The sequence below is a fragment of the Paramormyrops kingsleyae genome, chromosome 1 (assembly GCF_048594095.1).
Source record: "Paramormyrops kingsleyae isolate MSU_618 chromosome 1, PKINGS_0.4, whole genome shotgun sequence".
NCBI lineage: Eukaryota > Metazoa > Chordata > Actinopteri > Osteoglossiformes > Mormyridae > Paramormyrops > Paramormyrops kingsleyae.
In genome coordinates, this window is record NC_132797.1 from 3,849,898 (window position 1) to 3,870,785 (window position 20,888).

Here is a 20,888-nt window from a genome sequence, read left to right on the forward strand (position 1 = left end):
CGTTTTGCCTGCCTTACCTGTAATTAAACCCCGTATTCCCCAATACCCTGACGTCTGCGCCTTTGTCTCCGTTCAGTTCCTCTGGGCACGACAATATTATTATAATTAAATGTATTAATGGTTTATTGTTAATATTAAAATAATGAATAAGAAATCTTTATTTTTAAATGTATTTTATTGTATAATAATTACTGTCACTGTCTATCATTGTCTAAATGTATTTTTACTGTCTAAATATATGTATTCAGCTAGTGTAAACATGCACAATGCTATCACAGCGAATGCAAGGCTTTACCCTTTGTTTCCGCTGAGAGACGTGCCGCGTGACTCATTTCCCCGCGCGTGCAAGTTATTTTAGGTTGGCGTTCACTGTTTGACTTCTGAGATTCAGATCGAGCTCTATGTAATTTTTTTTCAAACTGGTTGGTTCGACTTTTAAGAAATTCGAGTTCTAATGAGTTCGAGAACTGAGGTACCACTGTATTTGCTTCTCGGCACATGACATTGCCCCCACCCTCTCTGTGACTACAGCTGATTTGGGGCCGGATTTGAGTCAGCTGATTTGGAGTCAGATAGGTTTTGTGGTTCCGTGCAAAGGTATATAGCTCAAGTACAATAGAGGCACTGATACAGCACGTTGTGGCACACAGCACATGACAAACTACCTTGGGATCTTGGTTGGTGACCCTCCCCCCAAGGCTGACACGCGATTCAGTCCGACCCGCCGGAAATCGCCGTCTATCTGCCGTAGCCAGGTGTTACGTGGGCGTCCCTTTGGCCTGGGGCAGCCCCTGCGGTCCTCACATGGAGGATCCTGCGAGCCGGATCGCCCTCGTGGAGCCGCGCCGCGTGGCCGCAGTGCCGTGACTGACGCTCCCTCACTATGGCGCGTGAACAGCTTCGACGGCCTGAATAACGGCTCTCTGAGGCGTCCAGGAAAGCTCAGGAGAGCGGTTACTCCAGAGTTATTGCTTATGGTAAGTCAGCACTAATTTCTCCGGTCGAGTAGTTTAACGTGTAATTTAAGTAATGGGTTAAAATAGTGTTTTTATATTTCCTAACTTTCATCAAATGAGGTGGCCTGATGGTTAGGGACGCGCACTTGTAATAAAAAGATTGCTGGTTCTAATCCCTGACCAGCAAAATACCACTGAGGTACCCTGAGCAAGGACCCCCCCCCCCCCGCTCCCTGGGTGCTGAATGGGCTGCCCCCAGCTAGTCACAGATGGGTTAAAAGCAGACGACATGCTTCATTGTTGTGTGATGTGGTTTGTCAACAATGACCTCATCACTTTCTCTATAAAACAGATTTAAAAACTACTTCTCTTAACATCCCTTATCCAGGTCCTTGCTAATTAAGTCTTATACTTACAAAAAGCACCAATTCTAATCACTTTCACAGGTAAAATTTAGACAAACTCTTTCCCCTCTTCTTGTGAGGTAATTCAGCGTGACAGTGGTTCCATTTTAATTCCCGTTTATATTCCTAGTCTTGCGCATAGTTTTGTTACCCGGTTCTCTAGTTGTCTTATCTTGACGCACGATTTAGAATACATCGACTTTAATGGGATCCGAGTAGATTTAGGCCTAGATCCACAGTGGATCCGAAATCCGCATCCGATCCGGCTTTGGACCGATGTGCAAATAGATTCAAAACAGCATCTATGTTGTGGATCTGGACCGAAGGTATTGCTACCTCTGAACCGTATACGGAGCGGTGTCCGTATTCTACCTGGGTCCATGATACAAAAAAATGCTCAATGTCCAACTTCTTAAAATACCATCTGCTTTGCTTTTATTGCCTTTTCATTATACATCCAACAGTGTATGCATCGAAGCTACAAGCGTTTACATTTTAGTTGACACAAGTTTAAAAATTAGGATTTTTTTACATTTTATATTATACATATTATACATCCCACCTGACATGTTAATAAATAAAATACTCTATCAGACATACCACAATTTGTCTTGAAGCCATATAAACATGTGCTTGGCCTTTTGACTGTACAAAATCCCATTTCATGCGCAGTTATGCATCTGTTTCATTATATATAGCGATGCGCAATTTGGCAGAATTTTCTTTTGTATTTGCCAAAATAAATGATACATGCTATAATTAACAGCCTCGATTCAGGCAAGTCAACAGTCTTTAATATTGCGAACTCTTATGTGGAGTAAAGAGGGGGGAGGAGATGTTATTAATAGAATTTCTAACATTTAAGGAGTGAACCGTAAAACTGAAGGACATAGACAAACGTGATAGACCTTTGAAACGTCATAGACCTTTGAAAGTTTACAACAGAGAAGGCATGTCGTTCCAGCGCTTAAACGGAAAGATCAGGACGCTGTAGACGTCACCTTTCCCATGTCACATCATGTGAGCTTTATGAAAACATCATCCACCTCTTGTGTGGTGTGTTCTGGGTGATCGGTATGCCACATGCTTCCAACCCAGTCGTGCATGTCTGACTATACATCTGTACTGTACAAAGGATTCACATTTTATTCAAATCACATGAGTAGATACCAGCAAATCCAAAAACGTAAAAAAGGTAATCTCAATTCTTTTGTAGGTGACCATTTGAAAATATTGATTGTATAGAATAAACTCAGGATTTTGAGGGGTGTGTCTGATGTTATTGTCACATGACAGAACCATACCCACGGCCCTAATCCCTATTCATTCTGCCAGGTTAAATTTCATACTGCAGTTAGAAGATCCTCCTCCAGACCTTCAACCTTGTGTTCATGCTTTTAGTTCTCTTTTATGGTGATGAAGAAAAACAAGCCTCTGTACAATAACCTTAATGAAGGAAACTGCGTTTCAGTTACAAAGCAACTACACCAACAGTGGTCCATCCTTAGACAAGCCTGTGAATATTGGACAAGCAGGACACAACCATCCCACCCATATCAGCTCAGCCAATTAAAAGTCACAATGAAGGTGACTAGCGGCAAGGCCGATCAGTGTTAAAAGTTATGGTGGGGGGGGATCCAGTGACAACCCCACTGCATGCTTCTCCTTGAAAATTCTTGCCCATTTATTCAGGCTTCCAGGTTAAACATTCCATCTCTTTCTCCTTCTGTCAAAAAGAAAAAAGCAAAACAAAATAATATAAAACAAAACAAGCAATAAAAAACTGAGAATCTTTCTCCTTCCATGGAAGTAAATAGCAAACTATGGTGAAGGTGGCCTGTTCAGTGCACAAGTGATATGTAAACAGTCCTGGTGGTATGAGAAGGACAGGAAGTATACAGGAAGCTGAACACGTTCCATGAAAGTGAGGAGGGTGGATCAGCCCCCTGCCAGCATGTCTTTGGCTATTGCGTTGGAGAGGGGTGTACTCTGTTTCAGGTCAGCAGAGTCTACATCTTAGGCCCAGTTGAGGTTGAAGCCTTTGGAGAGCATAACGGCCTCAAGGTCTCTGTCCTCCTCTTTTTCTCTCAGCCGCTGTTCCTCCAAGAGGGCTACCAGTGAGTCACGCTGTTCCACCACCTCTAGCATCTCATTCAGGATCTGCCTCTCCTCCAGCAGCTCCTCCTCAGACTTCAGGTGGTCTAAGGATGAACAGAAAGTTCAAGATCCAAGTTACATGAAGTTTAGCCAAGGCAGAATGGCAGAACACTGATAACCACACACTAATTGAAGTGGTATTTGGGCAGCGCTAACAAACACCCAATCCACACATTGCCTTACCTTCCACGGCCATGCGCTCCCTCAGCTCCTGCTGCAGACGGCTCTGCCGGTCCTCTAGCTCCAGCTCCCGTGCACTGAGGACAAGGGAACAGGGGGGCAGTGCAGCCTTAAGTCATGGGAAGAGAGATCAAGAGCAGGTACAGTGATGAGTTTGTTTGTACTCACAATATCATCAGCTCTGACTCATAGCGCACCAAAGCGTTCTTCTCTTGGACCAGTTTAAACCATTCCTGCATGAGTCTGGGGTCATCCTTCTTACCCATTCCTGCAAGGGGCCCAGTGAGAGAAGGTAATCAAATGCAGAGCAGGACCAGGGAAGGCTCCTGGGCTGACAGAGTGAGTCAGGCAGTGTGGGCAGCAGCCAAGCAGAGATGTTTCTACTGAATGGCAGGGCAGTCAAACCCACAAACCAAACATCTGGGCCTATCTGAATGGGATGAAGACTTGTCCTGACTTTTCTCTGGAAACCACAGGATTCTGTACGTTGGGCAATCATTAGGGCTGTTACATACATCAGATATCAACAACATAGAAAGGTCCCCCCAAACACAGGCAAGTGTATAGACAGGTCTACTCACATATGATCTTTAATTTTAGACCATGTGAGGATAATTTTATACAACCATTTGAACCAGATCAGCATTTGAAGATAATTCACACAATGGACAGTAACTTTCTGTGCCGGGGGGGGGGGGGGGGGGGGGGGGGGTGAGGAACAAAAGCCAGGAATGGCATGCGTTAAATCACATGACCAGCACATCCACCAAGTCACCCAGCTTCACGCCCTCGAAAGCCGTGAAGCCTGCAACCACGGCGATGGGCGGGGCGGAGCCAAGCAGGTTCGATGATACGTCAGGATTGGGGGGGGGGGGGGGGGGGGGGGGGGTGACATACTTAGCTGACGGAGTGGGGGCTCTTGCAAAACAAAAAGAAAAAACACAGTGCACACATAAATGGAGTGACTGTGCTCTTGGGCGCTGGCATTTGCTGTTTTCAGACAGGGACAAGGACAGAGACAAAGGCAGGAACTCAGACCGATAAAGTTTAGCTACCAGCTTCAGCATAGCTGTCACACCAAACCTCCCTCTTAAAACTTGCATCAGAAAATCGTAAAAATACACTCAATTACATGCAAGAAAACTGGCTAGTTTGCAAACACAACACGTACTTCAAAAGCAGCACATGTGAGTTTCCACCCAGGGTGCCGAAATTTCAATACGCACAAGATCAGAATCCCCCCGCTGGGACCAATCCAAGCAGTTATGATCTTTGACCTCTTACAGGTCCCCAACACCCTGACCATCTAAGCACTGGTCTGAGATTAGGCAGCACGCACACGCACCATCAGTGTTATATGGAGCACGCCACCGCCCCCCCCCCCCCCCCACATCTTACATGCACACGCTCAGTAAGGATGCTCACACAGGTGTAACAGTGGACGTGAGGCAGGCAACCACAGTACGCTTTCAGAAACTGACCACATGCTGTTAATTAAATACACTCAGTTTGCCCTGCAACTGGTGAAATTGATAGCTGGGATAGAAATAAAGACAGATTACAATAAACAGCACTAATGTATGTTTAATAAATATTTCCAAGTATTATATTTGTTTTGAGAAAACGTTGATAATACATTTAATATTTTGTTGAGGAATGTTGACATTTCCCTTTAAGTAAATTCTATAGGTTTTAAATTTTAATTTCATTGCTGTTTTTGGATTACAACTCATCTAGGGCAACTTTTCAATACATTTTAAAATCTATTTATGTTTAAGCTGTTTTATAGCATCTCAATAAACTTCTCCAAACATGCTTCCATATACTAAAATGGAAAACTTAATTTAAAATATATTCCCCAAAATCTGGTGTCCCCCTAAAAGATGCAACTGGACCTATGATAGACATTAAAAAGTGAATATCAGGTACAGGTACAGAATTACATGGTGCAGGGGTAGGGGGAGGAATCCTGGGGTCGGGGGGGGGGGGAGGAATCCTGGGGTCGGGGGGGGGGGTTTCTGGGGGGGCTCCGATGCACCGACCCTGCTGCAGCCAGTGGGGAGGGGGAGGCGGGGCTACTTTACCTTCAGAGACACAGCATGGGCAGAAGGAGAAAGGTCTTCGGCGAGGGATCCGAAGTGGGGGCTCGACTTCCATAATACAGGGAATAGGGAGCGGGGGAGGTGCGTGGAGCCGACAGGGAAACGGAGAGAGAGAGGGAGACGGCAGCGCACGGAGGTGGAACGCACAGGACACGGGACGGGCGAGGGCGACAGAGGGAGGGAGAGATGTGAGAGAGAGATGAGGAAAACTGTGAGGGGGCATGGGAGTGGCGAAAATAAAGGGGGAGGTCGGAATACCACTGGGAAAGTGCAGTGTTCCCAGCACAGTGAGAGTGATCTGAAGGAAACAGGGTGTGGAAAACAGAGGCCTGGGAAAATGAGTGCCAGGGTGAAAACTTCACCTGCAGGGCTGATCTTTAAAATGAGTTATGCCAGAGTGTCATAGTATTTCTAGTATAAATCCATTTGTATTTTTATTGTACATTACTCTGCCTAGCCAAACATTAACAGAAGTACCGTTACTGTCAAGTAAGCGTAGAACAAAAAAGACGGCAGAGGTATAGAACGAAATGTATGGATATCTGAAAGAGAGGTATAGCAGTAATATTGACAGCATAGGCCAGCGAATCAGCCAATGAGAAAGTACGAGGAGTGAGGGTCACAAGGGACTATCACAGAGGATGGGACTGGGGAGGACTGGATAGGCGCTTTACAAGTGAAAACACTCACACACACGGCAGACCGGCTCATCAACCACACACAGCCATATACAATACTCATTTTATGGAGCTTTTAAAATGTCTTTTAGCAACAATGTATTACGACTTACAAAAGGCTTATGTTAAGAAGAGGATTTAAATTGCATAACACAACTCAGAGAGCTAGCATTCTCTAATCATATCCAAGATTGCGTAGGACTATAGAGGAATACGAGTCAGGAATTTTACTTTCATACAGCACTGAAACCGAACAGCCAAAGAGTTTCTTAGAGCCGTCACGATTACTTGATTAAACTCGATTACTCGATTATTTTAAAGCACCGACTAAAATTTTCCTTCTTGATTACTTGGCAATATGACGAAAGGAAAATGGCGAATAGTGGAAAATAAAGAGCTAAAGCTTCAGTCATGTGGAAGCTCGTCACATAAAAAGTGAATGAAAATGCAGTTCTGTCAATATCACAGTGCAGAAATTAAACATCACCACAGCACGACTAACACAAGTACGTTTTAAAATAAGACATTCTGGTTTGATGAACTCGCCCAATAATGTGAGTTTACATGTCTCATTTAGTCTCAGGAGTAGCCTAGCCTGTCTCTGTCATCATTTTGATTTACATTATTTTCCTTAATTTACTTTCTACGATTCATGTATGTCTAATGTCTGTATGACTAATCGCTGCTAAAATGAAGCTTGACCCTGTCGCTGAAGCACATCATTTTACATAATATGGCACATATTAGCCATATATTATTACATTTTTCTTGTGGGTAGGGCTGGACAATATTGGAAAAACTTCACATTGCGATATTCCAGTTTTTCAGGCTCTCGATACGTGAGTTTTTGCCATATTTAGGAGTTTATTTTTAATATAAACTAAATAATGTTAAAAAGGAACCATCATTAAAATTGCAAAGCTTGCCAAGTTTTGTTTCCTATGACAGAGTGAAAATGTTTTAGGGCAACTTATAGATGGTTTGAACCCAGCAGACTAATGTGGTCCTTGAAGTGTGACAACTGCATTTGCATGAAACGGCATGCCAATATTAATGTTGTACAGGCCTATCTAGGGTAGCACAGTGGGTACCACTGCCACCACACTGCCCCTTTTTGTGTGCTGTTAATTCTCAGAAGAGCCACCCTGCTACCACACCGCTGGATCCTACAGTTTCAGACTGCAGTGTAGAAAGAAACTGGCCATCACTACATTTCTATCTCTAGTACTAAGCACGCTCCCATTCCAGTTCCTCTTCAGCAATACAGGGCTGGTTTATGCGGCGTGTTCCCGCAGTCTGACACAAGGGGTGACTGTAGAACCGGCAAACGGAATATGCAGTGTGCAGACAGGCTTCGCAGTTCTGACGCCCTCTTTGTAGCACAGGATATACCAGAGACAGAAAGCCAGACACAGGGATCGGGATTGGGGCACCAGACAAACACACCTGAACACACACGGCTTTGAATGCAACTGAGCAGATATGAAGAAATCAAGAGGATTAGGGCAGCAGCTACAAAAGCAGAGCACTAAGGAGTACAAGGGTTACTGAGAGTCTCTAAATGGGGCAGGGGGGGGGGGGCTGTAGGAGCATTGTCTACAGGGGAGGGAAGTGGTCAGGTGGGTCCTTTTAGGGTTGTACTCCACTTTCCAGTTCTTATGTGTAATTAACTGCCACACAAATTCAAAAATGAAATTCACACACCCAGCCATCAAGAGGATGTAGATGGGAAATTTCCTTCAGCCAAATCACAAGCTCTGAAAAGAGCAATGTGCTGGTTACTTCAGTAACCATTTTCTCCCACAAAAGATTTCACTATTTTCACTTAGACCAATGGTTCTCAATTCCGTTCCTGGCGCCCCCCCCCCCTGCCAGAATGTTTTCGTTCCAACCCTACCTTAATAGGCTAAAGCTGGTTACAGAACAAACGCGGCAGGCCCTTTGCGCGCCCCATTCAAAAAAACAGCAGTGTCCGCTCAACGCGCCGTGCTCGCGCGGGGCTTCTACGCAAAGAGTAGGCGTGGTTTTCAAAACTCTCCTGTCATTTCGGCTCGCGGTCAGTAGCGTATATTTTGCATTCAAAAAGATTCTACGCTTATGTGATATATTGTCCGTGTCTGAGTTCCCAGAGCTATAAGTTTTCCCTCTATTTCGATTTCGGTGCCTTGTTTCTATTGATCGCGCGACTGCGTCACAGCGCTAAGCGGTCAAAGTTCAACAAAGTTCATCTTTGACCACAGAGCTCGCACAAGCTCCGCGAGCAGCGCGCAGCACGGAGCACAGTGTAGTGCTCGCCGAGTTCGGTCAGAAACCGGCTTTAGCCTATTAAGGACCATCTGAGCCTGATTAAGGTAGGGTTGGAATGAAAACATTCTGGCAGGGGGGGTCGCCAGGAATGGAATTGAGAACCACTGACTTAGACAAATATATCTCACTATAGCAATTTGGGCAAAGTACCCAAATTAAAGGTGACTTGAACGGGCAACTTTAAAAGTCCATGAGCCACCTAGGACAATGCTTCAGTGAATCAATCCATTCATCACATAAAGAGAACCAAAAAAAAATCTTCAGCTAAGCCAGGTGAACACGCTGCAGGCATGTGAACACAGATTGCTATAGCCCACCCTGTTATCTGTGTTTTGAACTGGAAAGTGCAGCGATGCCAGTAGCTACAGAGAACACAGGTACAGTGAAGGGAGGAGCAAGGGGGGGGATTAGCCATTAGTCGGGGGGAGCGACAGCTTGGAAATACATACCGCCCAGGTGCAAGTCCAGGATTTCACTGTAATTAGACTCTCCCCAATAGTCTATAATGAGGATATATTAGAGACAGTTACTGCAGGCAGCCCTTGAGGCTGCACAACCTGCAATAAGTCAGGCATGCACTGGCAAACGTACCCAGCACACACAACACACTGTCGACATGCCAGACTACACGCACACAAAGACTGTGGCTTTGCGTGACTGCTGTGCACTGCACCCGCACACAACTGCGTGTGAATGCCATCTATTTGATTCTCTAAGCAGCCTAGTTCATTAGACCGAGACTGGTCTCACTGGGTATTACTGGATACCAGTACCGTGCCTGTAACTGGCACAAGGCTGGCATTCACACTAACAGCAGCATTTAGGTGCATGCACAGCTGGAACCTCTAAGAGAAAAGCGCTGTGGATACAGGACATCTGTGCAGAGCATCTCTGGATGGTTGGGTGGTATCTGTCCGAATATTTACATATTAATCCTCACAAACACCACTGAGCTGTGCACATAATAAACGCACCAACTTTGTCTGTAAAACTCCAGCTGTGAAGACAACGTTTGAGCCACGTGAAGCAGGACTTCCAAAGTACAGCAACACAGATTGGTTTTAGACCGCTCTCTCCGCAATCAAAGGCATGCAGCTCGGAGATCAAGAGGAAGACATGATGGGGGGCAATGGCTGGACAGGGGATGACCCTGCATCACCACTACAAACGGTACGAAAAACTCCAACCAGCTTTAGTACCTGATCGCCTTTTGTGTTGTTTTGGACTAACATAAGACCATCTACACATCCCTTTAAGAGAGTAAACGATAGAGGTTAAAGGCATCTTCACATTTCATATTGCATTCAGCTGGACAGCAGATCAATCATACAGGTAAACAGAAGGGCTTCTCAGAACATCCAATGGGCAAATCTGTTTGTGTTCCATTTCACTGATTCATCTTTTGGCTCCAAAAGTACTTGCAGAATACATATAGCAATAACAAGGCCCATCATCCCAAACTGACCAGCTGAGGATAAAACCAAAATCAGGAGTGTGTTGAGAGACGTTTTGTTCAGTGCTGTGGATAACATCACCCCCTTCTGCAAACTGAAGCCTATTAAACTGGAAGCAGCTTTATAAAAGATCACAGATCTATTCCATAGCAATAGATCAGACAAAATGTCCTGCCCTTGGCATTTAAGACACAAGGATTCTTACATACATTTCCATCTGATTTTGAACAGTTACATATTCTTTTTCTAAAACCCTAAAAAACACCAAGGTAACGTTTTAACATTTACTTTGAGAACTGTGTACACCTTATATGTCTGTGATAGTCCCTTGTCTTATAGGCTTTAGAGGATGTGTGCTTCTTACGAAGCACATGTATGAGGGAACCATTGAAGAACAGGACCACTGATGACTAGGCAGCCCAGCGAGCAGGGCTCTGCTGGTGAGGCCTATGCGATCATTAACTCTCGTCGGACCCTGACCCCAATGGGAGGTAGACATAGGAGCAGAGAGGTACCTGCTTCCCCCCGCAAAGCCTTCTCTACAGCCACCCCCCTCTCCTCCAGCTGCCTCTGCTTCTCCTCCACCTGCTCCAGCTGCCTTTGGATGATCTGAGGGGATCAACACCAGGCATGTGCATTAGCCAGGCTGACTTCGCCAGACAGTGGTTAGAGGATACTAACCTTCATCATTCTTTCATCACGACCAGCAACACCATCATGATCATCACCAACACCATCACCACCAATGCCATCGTTTTCAGGTGCAAGATGGTAAGTACCTGGGCTCGGTGCAGCCTCTTTAGCTCCTCTTGCTTGGCCTGCCTGCGGGCGGCCTTCTGCACCCTCCTTGTCAGCTTGGCATTCAGCTCCTCCTCCGTGTAGGTTCTCTGAAATGGCATTCCACACAAATTGAATAGATGGCCATTGGTGCTCTGCAGCCATTTGCTAAAGGGACCACTTCTGGTGGTTGGGAATGAACCTACTTCAATATTACGCTACCAAAAGCTGAACATTAAGAACTTAAAAAAAATGCAAATGTAAAAATCAATGTCTGATTCAGACGCTTATACCACCATCAAGGTACCCCAAAATGCTACCAAAATTTTCATATTTTCTGAAATAAGGATCAAGTTGAAACAAACACAAGTAAGATTTAAGACTCAAATAAAAACACCTGTTGGGAAAGCACAAGAGAGTAGACAGAGATTGGAAACAGGTGAATGTTAACAGCCCCTCAAGTCAGTTCACCAGCTCACAGCGAGAGTCTGAAGCCTAGGGAAAGCTCGAGAAATGTTATAAAGCGGCGCTGTCAGAAAGCACTGCGAGGAGAAGCAGCAGCAGTAGCTGCGGGACTCCAGGTGGGACGCAACTGCCACGGCGACGGCGCATGAGCCAAGGCAGAGCCCCGAAGCCTGCCAGCTAGGAACATGTCGGCCTCTGGCAGGCAAGGGGCATGCATCGGCAAAGACGAGGTTAGTACCAAAGCGGGTGACCGCGATGGATGGAGAGACGGCGCATGCGCGGGACAGCTGGACCGACGGCAGCGCGGACACTACCTTTATGGCGTACCCTCGCTTGAGTGCCAGGGCGTGAGGGACATTAACAGACTGGGAGAGACGGAACAAGAAAACGCACACAGGGGAAGACAGAACACAAAACAGATGGTGTGATTAAATGAGTTAATGTAAAATGTTAAATCAATCAGAAAAAACACAGTCAATCAGCACGTCCAGTCAATGCAAAGGTGAATCCTTTAAGTACACAGGTTGTTTTCTCAATGTCACAAATATTCCATCAGCTGAAAATCCTTGGTTATATATTGGTATCTGGGTAGGGATGCACATCTCCACAGGTCCAGAAATTTCAGAATGATGGACGTAGCTGTGTTTCTTGTTAAAACTGAATCACAATTTTAAACCAGCAAAACACATAAAGAACACCATTTTTAAATCTATTACCCAGCAAGACTAAGAAAATAAAAGATCTAGACAAACATCCATCCATCTATGGTGGATCTCCTGATAAATTAAATTTGTGTCAAAACTGACATGTGACCAGCACTTCCTCATTCAGTGTGTCATCCATTTAGTGGCAAACTACCACGGCAATTAGAGAGCAACCCTGTGGAGATACTGTCTAACCAAAGGACAAGGAAAATCACTTCATACTGTTGGATTTTCTCTCTCCATCCCCTCGACTTCTGCTATACTTCAGTAAAAAAAGAATGAGGCTCAAGCCTTGAAGTTGTCAGGCAAGGCAGAAGCGGGGTGACTGCAGTCAGAAACACAGTCACAAGTCACTCATATAATAAAGCTCCTTGCCTTTGCCTTTGTAGTCATATACAACCGGAAGCACTTTTATAAAAGAAAACAAAAAAAAAAACAGGAGAATTAACCTATCTGCAACAACAACAACAACAAATACTTTATTGATCCCTATGGGGAAATTCTCTTTATGTCTCCCCCCAATTGCCCTCCATAGGTGAGATCAAGCTGGCCTTGATAGGCAGCCACCTGTTGTGGTGCCCAGGGAGCTGGGGGTTAAGGGCCTTGCTCAAGGACCCACAGATGTGTTGAGGCCAGGCTTGAACCAGTGACCATCTGATCACAAGCACAGAGGCTTAGCCCACTGAACTGCAAACTGCCTTCAACAAGAAATATTACTGCAAAGAAAACCATGTTAGCTTGGGGAGCTGAGATAAGGTTGCTTGCAAAGAATTTTTACTGTGTTGCTTCAAGCAATCCCAGCCAGGGTGGTGAGCTCCTTTTTGGGTAGGGCATTATCTTTCTTTGATGTACTATGGTCATTGTTGTCAAGATGTCTAGAATTGATAACTGTCCCCAAAGTCGTAGGTTGCCCTCCAGACACGACAGTGGTTTCCATCTGGTTTTATCCCTTGAGAACTTATGAGCTTAACAGCTACCCTTGGAGCTACGTTCTGCTTAAGGAAAATCTAACATTCTAATGAAAACTGAAGAACTGCACCATCAAGTATGATTATGTAGCTAAACAATAAAATACATTTGTCTGTATTGGGAGAGGACTGATTGTCAAGACCCTGAGAGACATCAATTTTAATAATGGATGAAATAGTCTAGCAAGGTGTAGTACATGCAATAAATGAGCAGGAACTCACATCTGCCTTAGATCTCTGGGAAGACTTCTCCAACACATCATCACAAGACAGGTCAGAGTCTTCTGAGAAGCTCAGGTTTCTTCTCAACTGGACATCTGCACCAATGTAAAACCACACTTGCGTAACAGAATAAGCACCTCAATAGCATATTTAGAGAATTCCAGTATAAACCTGCATGAGACAATGTCCTTACCCGATGCCCTGTTGAGAGGGGAGGTTCTCTTCTTTTCAGAATCCACTGCTGAAGCACTGGAAGGTGTGCTGGGCAAAGACTTGTCATCTTTCTTTCTCTTTTCTTTCTTGTACCCTGAGAAGACAGTCTTCCAGATAGATTTGTGCTTGGGCAAATCTTCCTGGCTGTGTTTGTCAGGGGATCGGCCTTCACTCTTAGCCTTCTTCTCTTTCTTGCTTTTGCGGGGGGAGAAGATAGAGCTGCGTTTCTTGACTTTACCCCCTGCTGAGCCCTCTGAAGAGGCTGCAGATCCCTCAACACTCTGGTTCCCATCCTGTGTCTGGTTGCCGCAGCTACTGGAGAGTCTCGCTGGCAAAGTATCTGCAAACCTTTGGGAATCGAGGACCTTGGCTTCCATCACATTAGGAGGACTCAATACCACAGATGTGTACTCCGTTTTCCCTTCTGAGTCAGAGGACACATTCCAAGCTGCTTTTGACGATTCCTTCGGAGAATCCATTTCCTTCATCTTAGTGAGGTGCATTGCCATGGCATCCTTAAGAGCCTGGCTTTTAATGTTTTTCTCCCTAGCCCGCATTCGCTCTTCCGCAATCCCCTTAGCTTCAGGAGAGAATTCCGAAATGTCTCTGTGTCTCTTGGGAATGTTGGGTGTGCCATTCTCCATACCCAGTTCCAGGTTCATAGGTGGCCTCTCCTTCTGGGGCCTGCTAGTGGGTGGAGTGTAGAACTTTTCTTTCTGGCTTGTGTTAGGCGTACGGGCATCCGATGGGTCCTCCACATCATCAGCGAACGGAATCTCCTCCGCACTCTCCAAAGACTTGCGCTTAGTGTTCTCTCGTCTGACAACTGCTGATATTGGTTTTGTTCTGAGAGCTGGTACAGGCATAGCTGTAGGCTTAAAGTCCTCATGGGCTGGAGATGGAACTGGGGGTTTATCTGGGCCTGGTGACGGGCCAGGGGTTTGTGGGGATCTTGTGATTGGTTCGGCAGGCTCAGACGGATTGTTCCAGCCAACCTGGTGCTTTTTGTGTCTGAGGGTGGCCGGCTCCTCATTGGGTGGAGGAGGGGGTGGACTGGAAGGGGGAGTCAGCATAGCAGAATCAGAAGTATTTAATGTCTGGCTGGTAGTTATGCTGCCATTGAGGCCCAGACCAGAGCTGCTACTAAGGTCCCTCTTGACAGAGCCAATGGTCTTAGGCTCCTTGTCAACAGGTGAGACGACCTGTCCCTCTACGGTAATGTTGAACCTATGGATGGGAGAACAGCTACCAAACAGTGGTTTTGATTCATCTGGTACCTCGTCTGGAGTGTGTAACCTGGATGAGAGCAAGTCGAAGGGGACTGAGAAACGCTTCTGTGGACCCCTGCTTCTTTCTAAAGGAGTGAGCCCCAAACTCTTCCTGATCTCGGCACTCTTCATCCAAAACTCCTCGATAATGTCTGACCTTTTGACAGGACTAGCCGTGGTATTGGGCAAACTTGGCTCCTGAGCCTTTTCCTTTGGGGATGAGGGCAGTGGTGTGGAGGCAATAGTAGGTACTGGCTGAGTCCGCACGGGGGAGTCTTCAGATAGTGTCCTGACAGACTCATCTATGGGCAGGGGCTGAGAGCAGATAGGGGAGAGGGGATTCCCAGCTGGAGAACATGCAAAAAACTGTTGTTTGGTTGGCGATTTTGTAGTGACAGCGTCCAGAAGCGGCTCTAACTGCGAGTGGATGGGGGACCCAGGGACAACAGGAGATGCAGGGGACTGCAGAGGAGAGACTGGGCTCTTTGCGCTTGTGTCTGGAACGTACACATCCGGTTTAGTGGTATCCTCAACATACGGCTCAGGGAAAAAACGCATACTGGAAGATTTTGCCAGTGAGTAAGGTGACTGAAATTCTTGGATGGTCTGGAAGAGAACACCATGGTTTCATTAGACATGCTCAAAAACTACCATCTTTCAGAAAGCCAAAAATATAGCTTAGCTTGAAACCGCTGTACATACCTCCAACTGAGGTTCCACGACTACATCATCACCATCCGTTTGCATTGGACCAACAGAGGATTGTACTAAAGACACAAGAGACAAAATGACAAATTCTGCAACTAGTTAAACATTTGGCAGAATATCACGAGTCAGAAGTTGTAAGGGTTTTGTTAAAAAAAAAGGTCAAATTTGTAAGAGTCCACTTCTGGAAAAAAAAATCACAAATAAGTCCATGCAAACTCACCAAGACTGGAGACCCGACCGTGGCTGACAGATTTCTCCTCATCCTCCTGCAGTGGATCTCCAGCTTCCAACTGGTGTAGACGTGCCTCTGCCTCTGCATCTGAGGGAATATCATCTGAAAGCAGAGCACTTTGTTACCATCTCATATTGGGGAAGATGGGGAGCCTTCAAGCCAGTGTTCTGCTACCCAATTCTCAGGGACCTCCAGACAGTTCACATTTTTGCTCCCTCCCAGCCCCTAGCACACCTGAAATAGACAATGATGAACGAACCAAACAACCAAGAATACTGAACTCCTGCACTCTATAATTTTTTTTTTTTTTTAAATGTTGGCTCAACTAAAAAAAAAAACAAAAACATGCAAATTGTTATTTTAAGTTAATCCGGTTTCAATTACTGAGTAAACTAAGTATTTTAAAGTTAGACTAAGTTAAATATTTAAGTACAGCCAAAACTATCTGCCTTTACTTCTACAAATCTAACTAAGCTAAAACAACTTGCATCACTAGAACTTTAGACATGGATAATATGTCCTCATTATTTAAACTTATCTGTTCAACCATCTTTATTTTGCTTCCATCTTGTGGCCACTCTCTATCAAATGTGCTACCACACTTTTGATACCAGAAGGTGTTGGTTTATCATGATCCAAAAAAAAAGAAAACGATAGTGGTGCTGAAAAACTAGAAGAGTTTAGAACTAGGAGTTTGTGCTTGGCGTTTATTGAGGAGCACAGATCCTCAATAAACGCCAAGAGGTCGGATGCTGGATTGTACATAGACGGTGTGTAGTTTATACAACGCTAAAGATTTGGGAGGATCGGACAGGATTCACATAAGACATGGGCAAACACACAGGACAATTGGGAGGTGCAACGAATATTAACATTATTAACATTATTACTTATTAGCCTCTGGTTTTGATAATGTCCCAGCATGTTCAGTGCATCTTCCTGGCACTACAATATTATAGGGCTGGACGATGTGCGATAATATTCATTCACCATTGTTTTCTGAGCTTGCAACTTTTTCCCAAGACTGTGGTTGTATTGCGTTTTAGAGGCAGGCTATTTGCATAACTAAATGATGTTTAAAGTCCCACCCCGAAGTACCAAAAAAGTACTCCAATTGGTTTGGCACTTTATACTAAATACTAGAACTTTTGGTACTGGTACTTGACGGGAAGTCAATGGAAAAGTACGAAAAGTACCATATCAAAAGTAGCCTATGGTACCTAGTTCAGTAGAAAAGCTTCTGCACAGATGAAACTCACTTCCAGAAGTCGCAGTAACTTAACATTTTTCAGATGTTAAGTGAGGGCAAAAAAACATTTGTTCAAAATATACATACAACTAAGTTCAGAGTGTCCTCTATTTTTTATTTTGACCAACATATAAAAATAAGTTGTTAACTAAAGTGGAAACGTGTAACAAATCTAAAGTTTTATGCTGAGAATCTTCTTTATTGTTAGTGTTACTTACTAAACCCTTGAACCATCTTTTAGAGTGTGGTACAAGTGTGATGGGAGCTGGGAGCGGGGAGGGAGTAAAAATGAGACTCTGGGGGTTTCTGAGGACTGGCTAGTGAAACACCGGCCTAAAGGCTCCCCACCTTCATCAGCACAAGGTCTGGGTTGAGAAAAACCACTTGAAGCTAAAATGCTGCAATCTTCAACATATCAAGCTGACTCCATTAACTGAGTTTTAGAAAGAAAGAAAGAAAGAAAAAAAAAAAAAAGAAAGAAAAAAAAAGTACAGAGGAGGACAGGAGTAAAACTCAACTTGACCTCCCTCACTGCCAACACCCACCCTCAAATATGTCAAGGCCCTCATCCCCATTCAGGCTCTTGGCTTCCTCTTCCAGGGCATCCTCATAGGCATCTAGGGTGATAGGAGGAAGGGCAACAGTGTAAGGGCAGTGCCTGAGACCTCATCTCCACCAGAGATCATAGGGTGAACTGGAGTACTGCTCACTTTATAGTTCCAACTACTAGTTGGGTCACATGGGTAAGTGAGATTAGGAGAGAAACACCAAAAAGGTCAGGAAGATGGAGAAAGAAACAAAAGACTAAAACGAACAGATATGAAAACTGCTAGCTAAACGAGCAAAATCCAATACAGGGAAATTTAGTGCATACATTTATATATAACTAAGCAATTCTTTGGCAGTTATTTTTGCCATTCAGGTTTATATGAATTTTAGACATTAGAGACATGCACATCCTTTTCAGCACAAAAATGGATAAGCTTGCAAAATAATGGGGTTAGGGCAAGTGCACGCAAACAAAGCCTCGTCTATTTGCCAATATCAGCTGCATCAGAAAACTAATCCAAGTGCAGAAAACACACACTCCCATCAGCTTACCCACATCACCATGCAAAGCGGTTAAAATCATGGCCGACTGGCAGTTTGCTACATAACGTAGATATCTAGATGCTTTTTTTTCCCCCATTCAGAGGAGCCCTGATCACTCTGTGCATCTGTGAGGCCAGGGGGCCACCAGGGCTTTGTCACAGCTGGTTACCCAGCACTCCTGCCCGGTCAGCTGACAGAAGCAGAATCACAATCATCCTCCCATCCAATTGGGTTCACCCCTCCTCCCTGTCAGCTGCATTCTTGGCAGCCACAGGCCGGCTGCAAGTGCAGCAGAGCTGACCAGTGAGCATTGAGAAGGGGATTATAAAACTGGGTCAAAAAAAAAAAAAAGACTAGGGGGATTCCACACCATGAGCTTGGAAACAGGCCACGTGAAATGAACAGAACAAAGGCCAACTCAAGATTAAGTCATTCCATCTGACTGCCAGACTAATAGTTTTGGTTGTGTCTTTCCAAGCAAAACAGGGCTGAACCAAAGCAAACCCGGCTGGGCTTGTCTGGACATCAGCAGTAGCTGTAAGGGTGGCGATATAGTGAAACATAAGAGTATCGGAGATGAAAACATCCGTCCATCCATCTTCTGTAACTGCTTATCCTATGCAGGGTTGCGGGGGTCTGGAGCCTATCCCAGAAGCACCAACCCATCCCAGGACACACACACTACTCACACACATTCACAACTACAGACAATTTTGCCAACTCCAATTCACCTTGGCGTGTTGTAGGGCTGTGGGCGGAAACCTGAGAACCACAGAGGAAGCCCCATTGCAACATGGGGACAACAGGCAAACTCCACACACACGGAGCCATGAGCCCCAGAGGTGCGAGTCATAATTAACTTACGCATTACCTACATTGTAAGTAGCTAAAATGAAAAGGTCAAAGTAGTTTATTAATACTGCTACTCTCTAATAATTAACCTCAGAACACTCAACCTGGTAAGGACGATGGTGTAGGCCAGCACATCTGGACCGGACCTCTCTCTCCAGGACATCTGACACTAGCTCATTCTGGGGGATCCCCAGATGTTCTCAAGCCAGACGGGAGACATAATCCTTCCAGTATGTCTCCAATCAGCCAGGGCCTCCTCCCACTGGGACAGACTAAGCATGGCCCCTTGGTGGCTGGCTAAGTGGCATCCTTCTTCAATACCTAAACTGCCTCAGCAGACACCTCTCAATCCAAAGGAGCAGTGCCATTATTTCACAATCCGTCCAGATCTTTGAATTTCTCATCTTGACATAGAAGTGTACCCAGTAACCCTTGAAGAGAAACCTCACTTTGGCTGCTCAGTGAGGCCCAGCTAGCTTCAAAACAGAAACACAACTCTCAGTAAACGCCAGTACAGCCCAGCAGCAGGAAAATGACTCGTGACGTTTCCTGTATCAGGCAACGATCAGGATTAGCTTTATATATACACACATGCGTCATTCCATTTGCACATGCAAAGCCTGAGTTTGAGTGCTATGGTCCGTTGGGGGCCACATGACATGCTTAAGAACAAACCCAAAACGAGCAGGACCCGGGGCAGACCCGAGACCCGCAACATTTGGGCGTGGTGAGGTTGTGAGACTCGCATGCATGTGCTGCCATGCCCTCACAAAAAGCCAATGGGCCAGCAGAAGAAAGGCAAGCTGGACAGTGTGGGGCGGGGGTGCTGTCAGGCACACACAGCACTACCTCCGGGCAGGGAGTCCAACCACGCTCTCACGATCTCAAGACGGGCAGATGGGGGGGCGGGGGCTACATATGAACAAAACAAGGATGGAGGCGAAAATAAAACAAAACGTTATGAACAAAAATCTACCCAACAGGGGTAAAACAAACACGAGGAGGACTGGGAGATCTTCAAAAGGTCACGTACACACATGATCAAATAAAACAACAGAACAATAAACAATAAAAACACAGAAGCGGTGTGTCTGAGCGATGCCAGGGATGACAGACATGGGGTCCCACCGGGTCTCAGAGCCAGAACTCCAGGCTGCTAAGACTCAGCAGCTTTACCTTTGGAGAGCGACGGCCCAGAGGCCTCGGCTGAGGCCCCCCCTTGGGGGTCCTCAGCCTGGGCGTGGCCTGGACGGGTGTCGGCTAGAGGGTCGACGGGCTGCAGAGCTTGCTGGATGCGCAGGTTCCCGGCTGAAGGCAGTCACGGGCATTTTTGTGTGTTTGTTCACGCACGTAGAGGCGACCATTTGGACGTAGAGAAAGACCAAGAGACAGAGGCCATCCCCGGGAGAGGAAAAGGAGAGGAGAAAGGAATGGAGGAAAGACAGCATTAAAAGAAGTCAAAGCAAGAGATGTAACAGGAAAAGGTCACGGCTCCACAGGATAGAGGTGGTCTACATGCACCAGGCAGAAAACACGTTTTACACAAGATATCACAAAGGGGCAGGAGCAGGGCTACGCTCGTGTTCCTTAGTCCGGGGCGGCAATGCACAATTTATGAGCTGCAGGACGCTCACATGCAGGGAAGGAAAAGGGGTCTTCACACCAAGGCAGAAGCAGAAACACACAACAAGGTCCTCAACCAGGAAAAGCAAATGCCCCTATTTTTTAAAACTGTAAATCTGTAAATTACATTCTTTGTCTACAAATGAAGTATATAAGGTGTGACTCACATTACTTTATTGCCTGATGTCAATGAAAAATCAGCTTAAGCCAATAGACAATGAGTGTTATACTTTAAAAAAAAGCTAATTTCTCACTGTGTTAACCTGTAAGAAACTAGG

General features: G+C 45.4%; 1 protein-coding gene and 1 long non-coding RNA gene across 21 annotated transcripts in view; one reads left to right on the forward strand and one right to left on the reverse strand.

Moving 5' to 3' along the window:
- Window positions 1-793: 793 nt before the first annotated feature.
- Window positions 794-20,757, forward strand: LOC111833248 (uncharacterized). The gene is made up of 5 exons (XR_002835709.2): window positions 794-977; window positions 3,452-3,837; window positions 9,781-9,953; window positions 10,577-11,008; window positions 20,342-20,757. It is a non-coding gene; the product is annotated as an uncharacterized lncRNA (long non-coding RNA).
- Window positions 1,770-20,888, reverse strand: part of LOC111833245 (protein-methionine sulfoxide oxidase mical3a-like) — a 74,371-nt gene continuing 55,252 nt past the window's right edge. For 9 of the 20 annotated variants that reach the window (XM_072717534.1, XM_023791303.2, XM_023791301.2 and 6 more), the window contains 15 exons: window positions 20,164-20,295; window positions 19,837-19,899; window positions 17,589-17,660; window positions 15,783-15,896; window positions 15,557-15,621; window positions 13,567-15,460; window positions 13,374-13,468; window positions 11,794-11,844; window positions 11,017-11,124; window positions 10,753-10,846; window positions 9,983-10,033; window positions 9,233-9,283; window positions 3,866-3,965; window positions 3,701-3,774; window positions 1,770-3,561 (listed from right to left, as the gene is read on the reverse strand). In XM_072717534.1, coding sequence (XP_072573635.1) covers window positions 3,377-3,561; window positions 3,701-3,774; window positions 3,866-3,965; window positions 9,233-9,283; window positions 9,983-10,033; window positions 10,753-10,846; window positions 11,017-11,124; window positions 11,794-11,844; window positions 13,374-13,468; window positions 13,567-15,460; window positions 15,557-15,621; window positions 15,783-15,896; window positions 17,589-17,660; window positions 19,837-19,899; window positions 20,164-20,295 — 3,149 coding nt within the window. In that variant the 3' untranslated portion in view covers window positions 1,770-3,376. Of the gene's footprint in view, window positions 3,562-3,700; window positions 3,775-3,865; window positions 3,966-5,781; window positions 5,848-9,232; window positions 9,284-9,982; window positions 10,034-10,684; window positions 10,847-11,016; window positions 11,125-11,793; window positions 11,845-13,373; window positions 13,469-13,566; window positions 15,461-15,556; window positions 15,622-15,782; window positions 15,897-17,588; window positions 17,661-19,836; window positions 19,900-20,163; window positions 20,296-20,888 lie in introns of those variants that run through there. The other 11 variants (XM_023791308.2, XM_072717805.1, XM_023791307.2 and 8 more) reach the window with 8 other exon arrangements.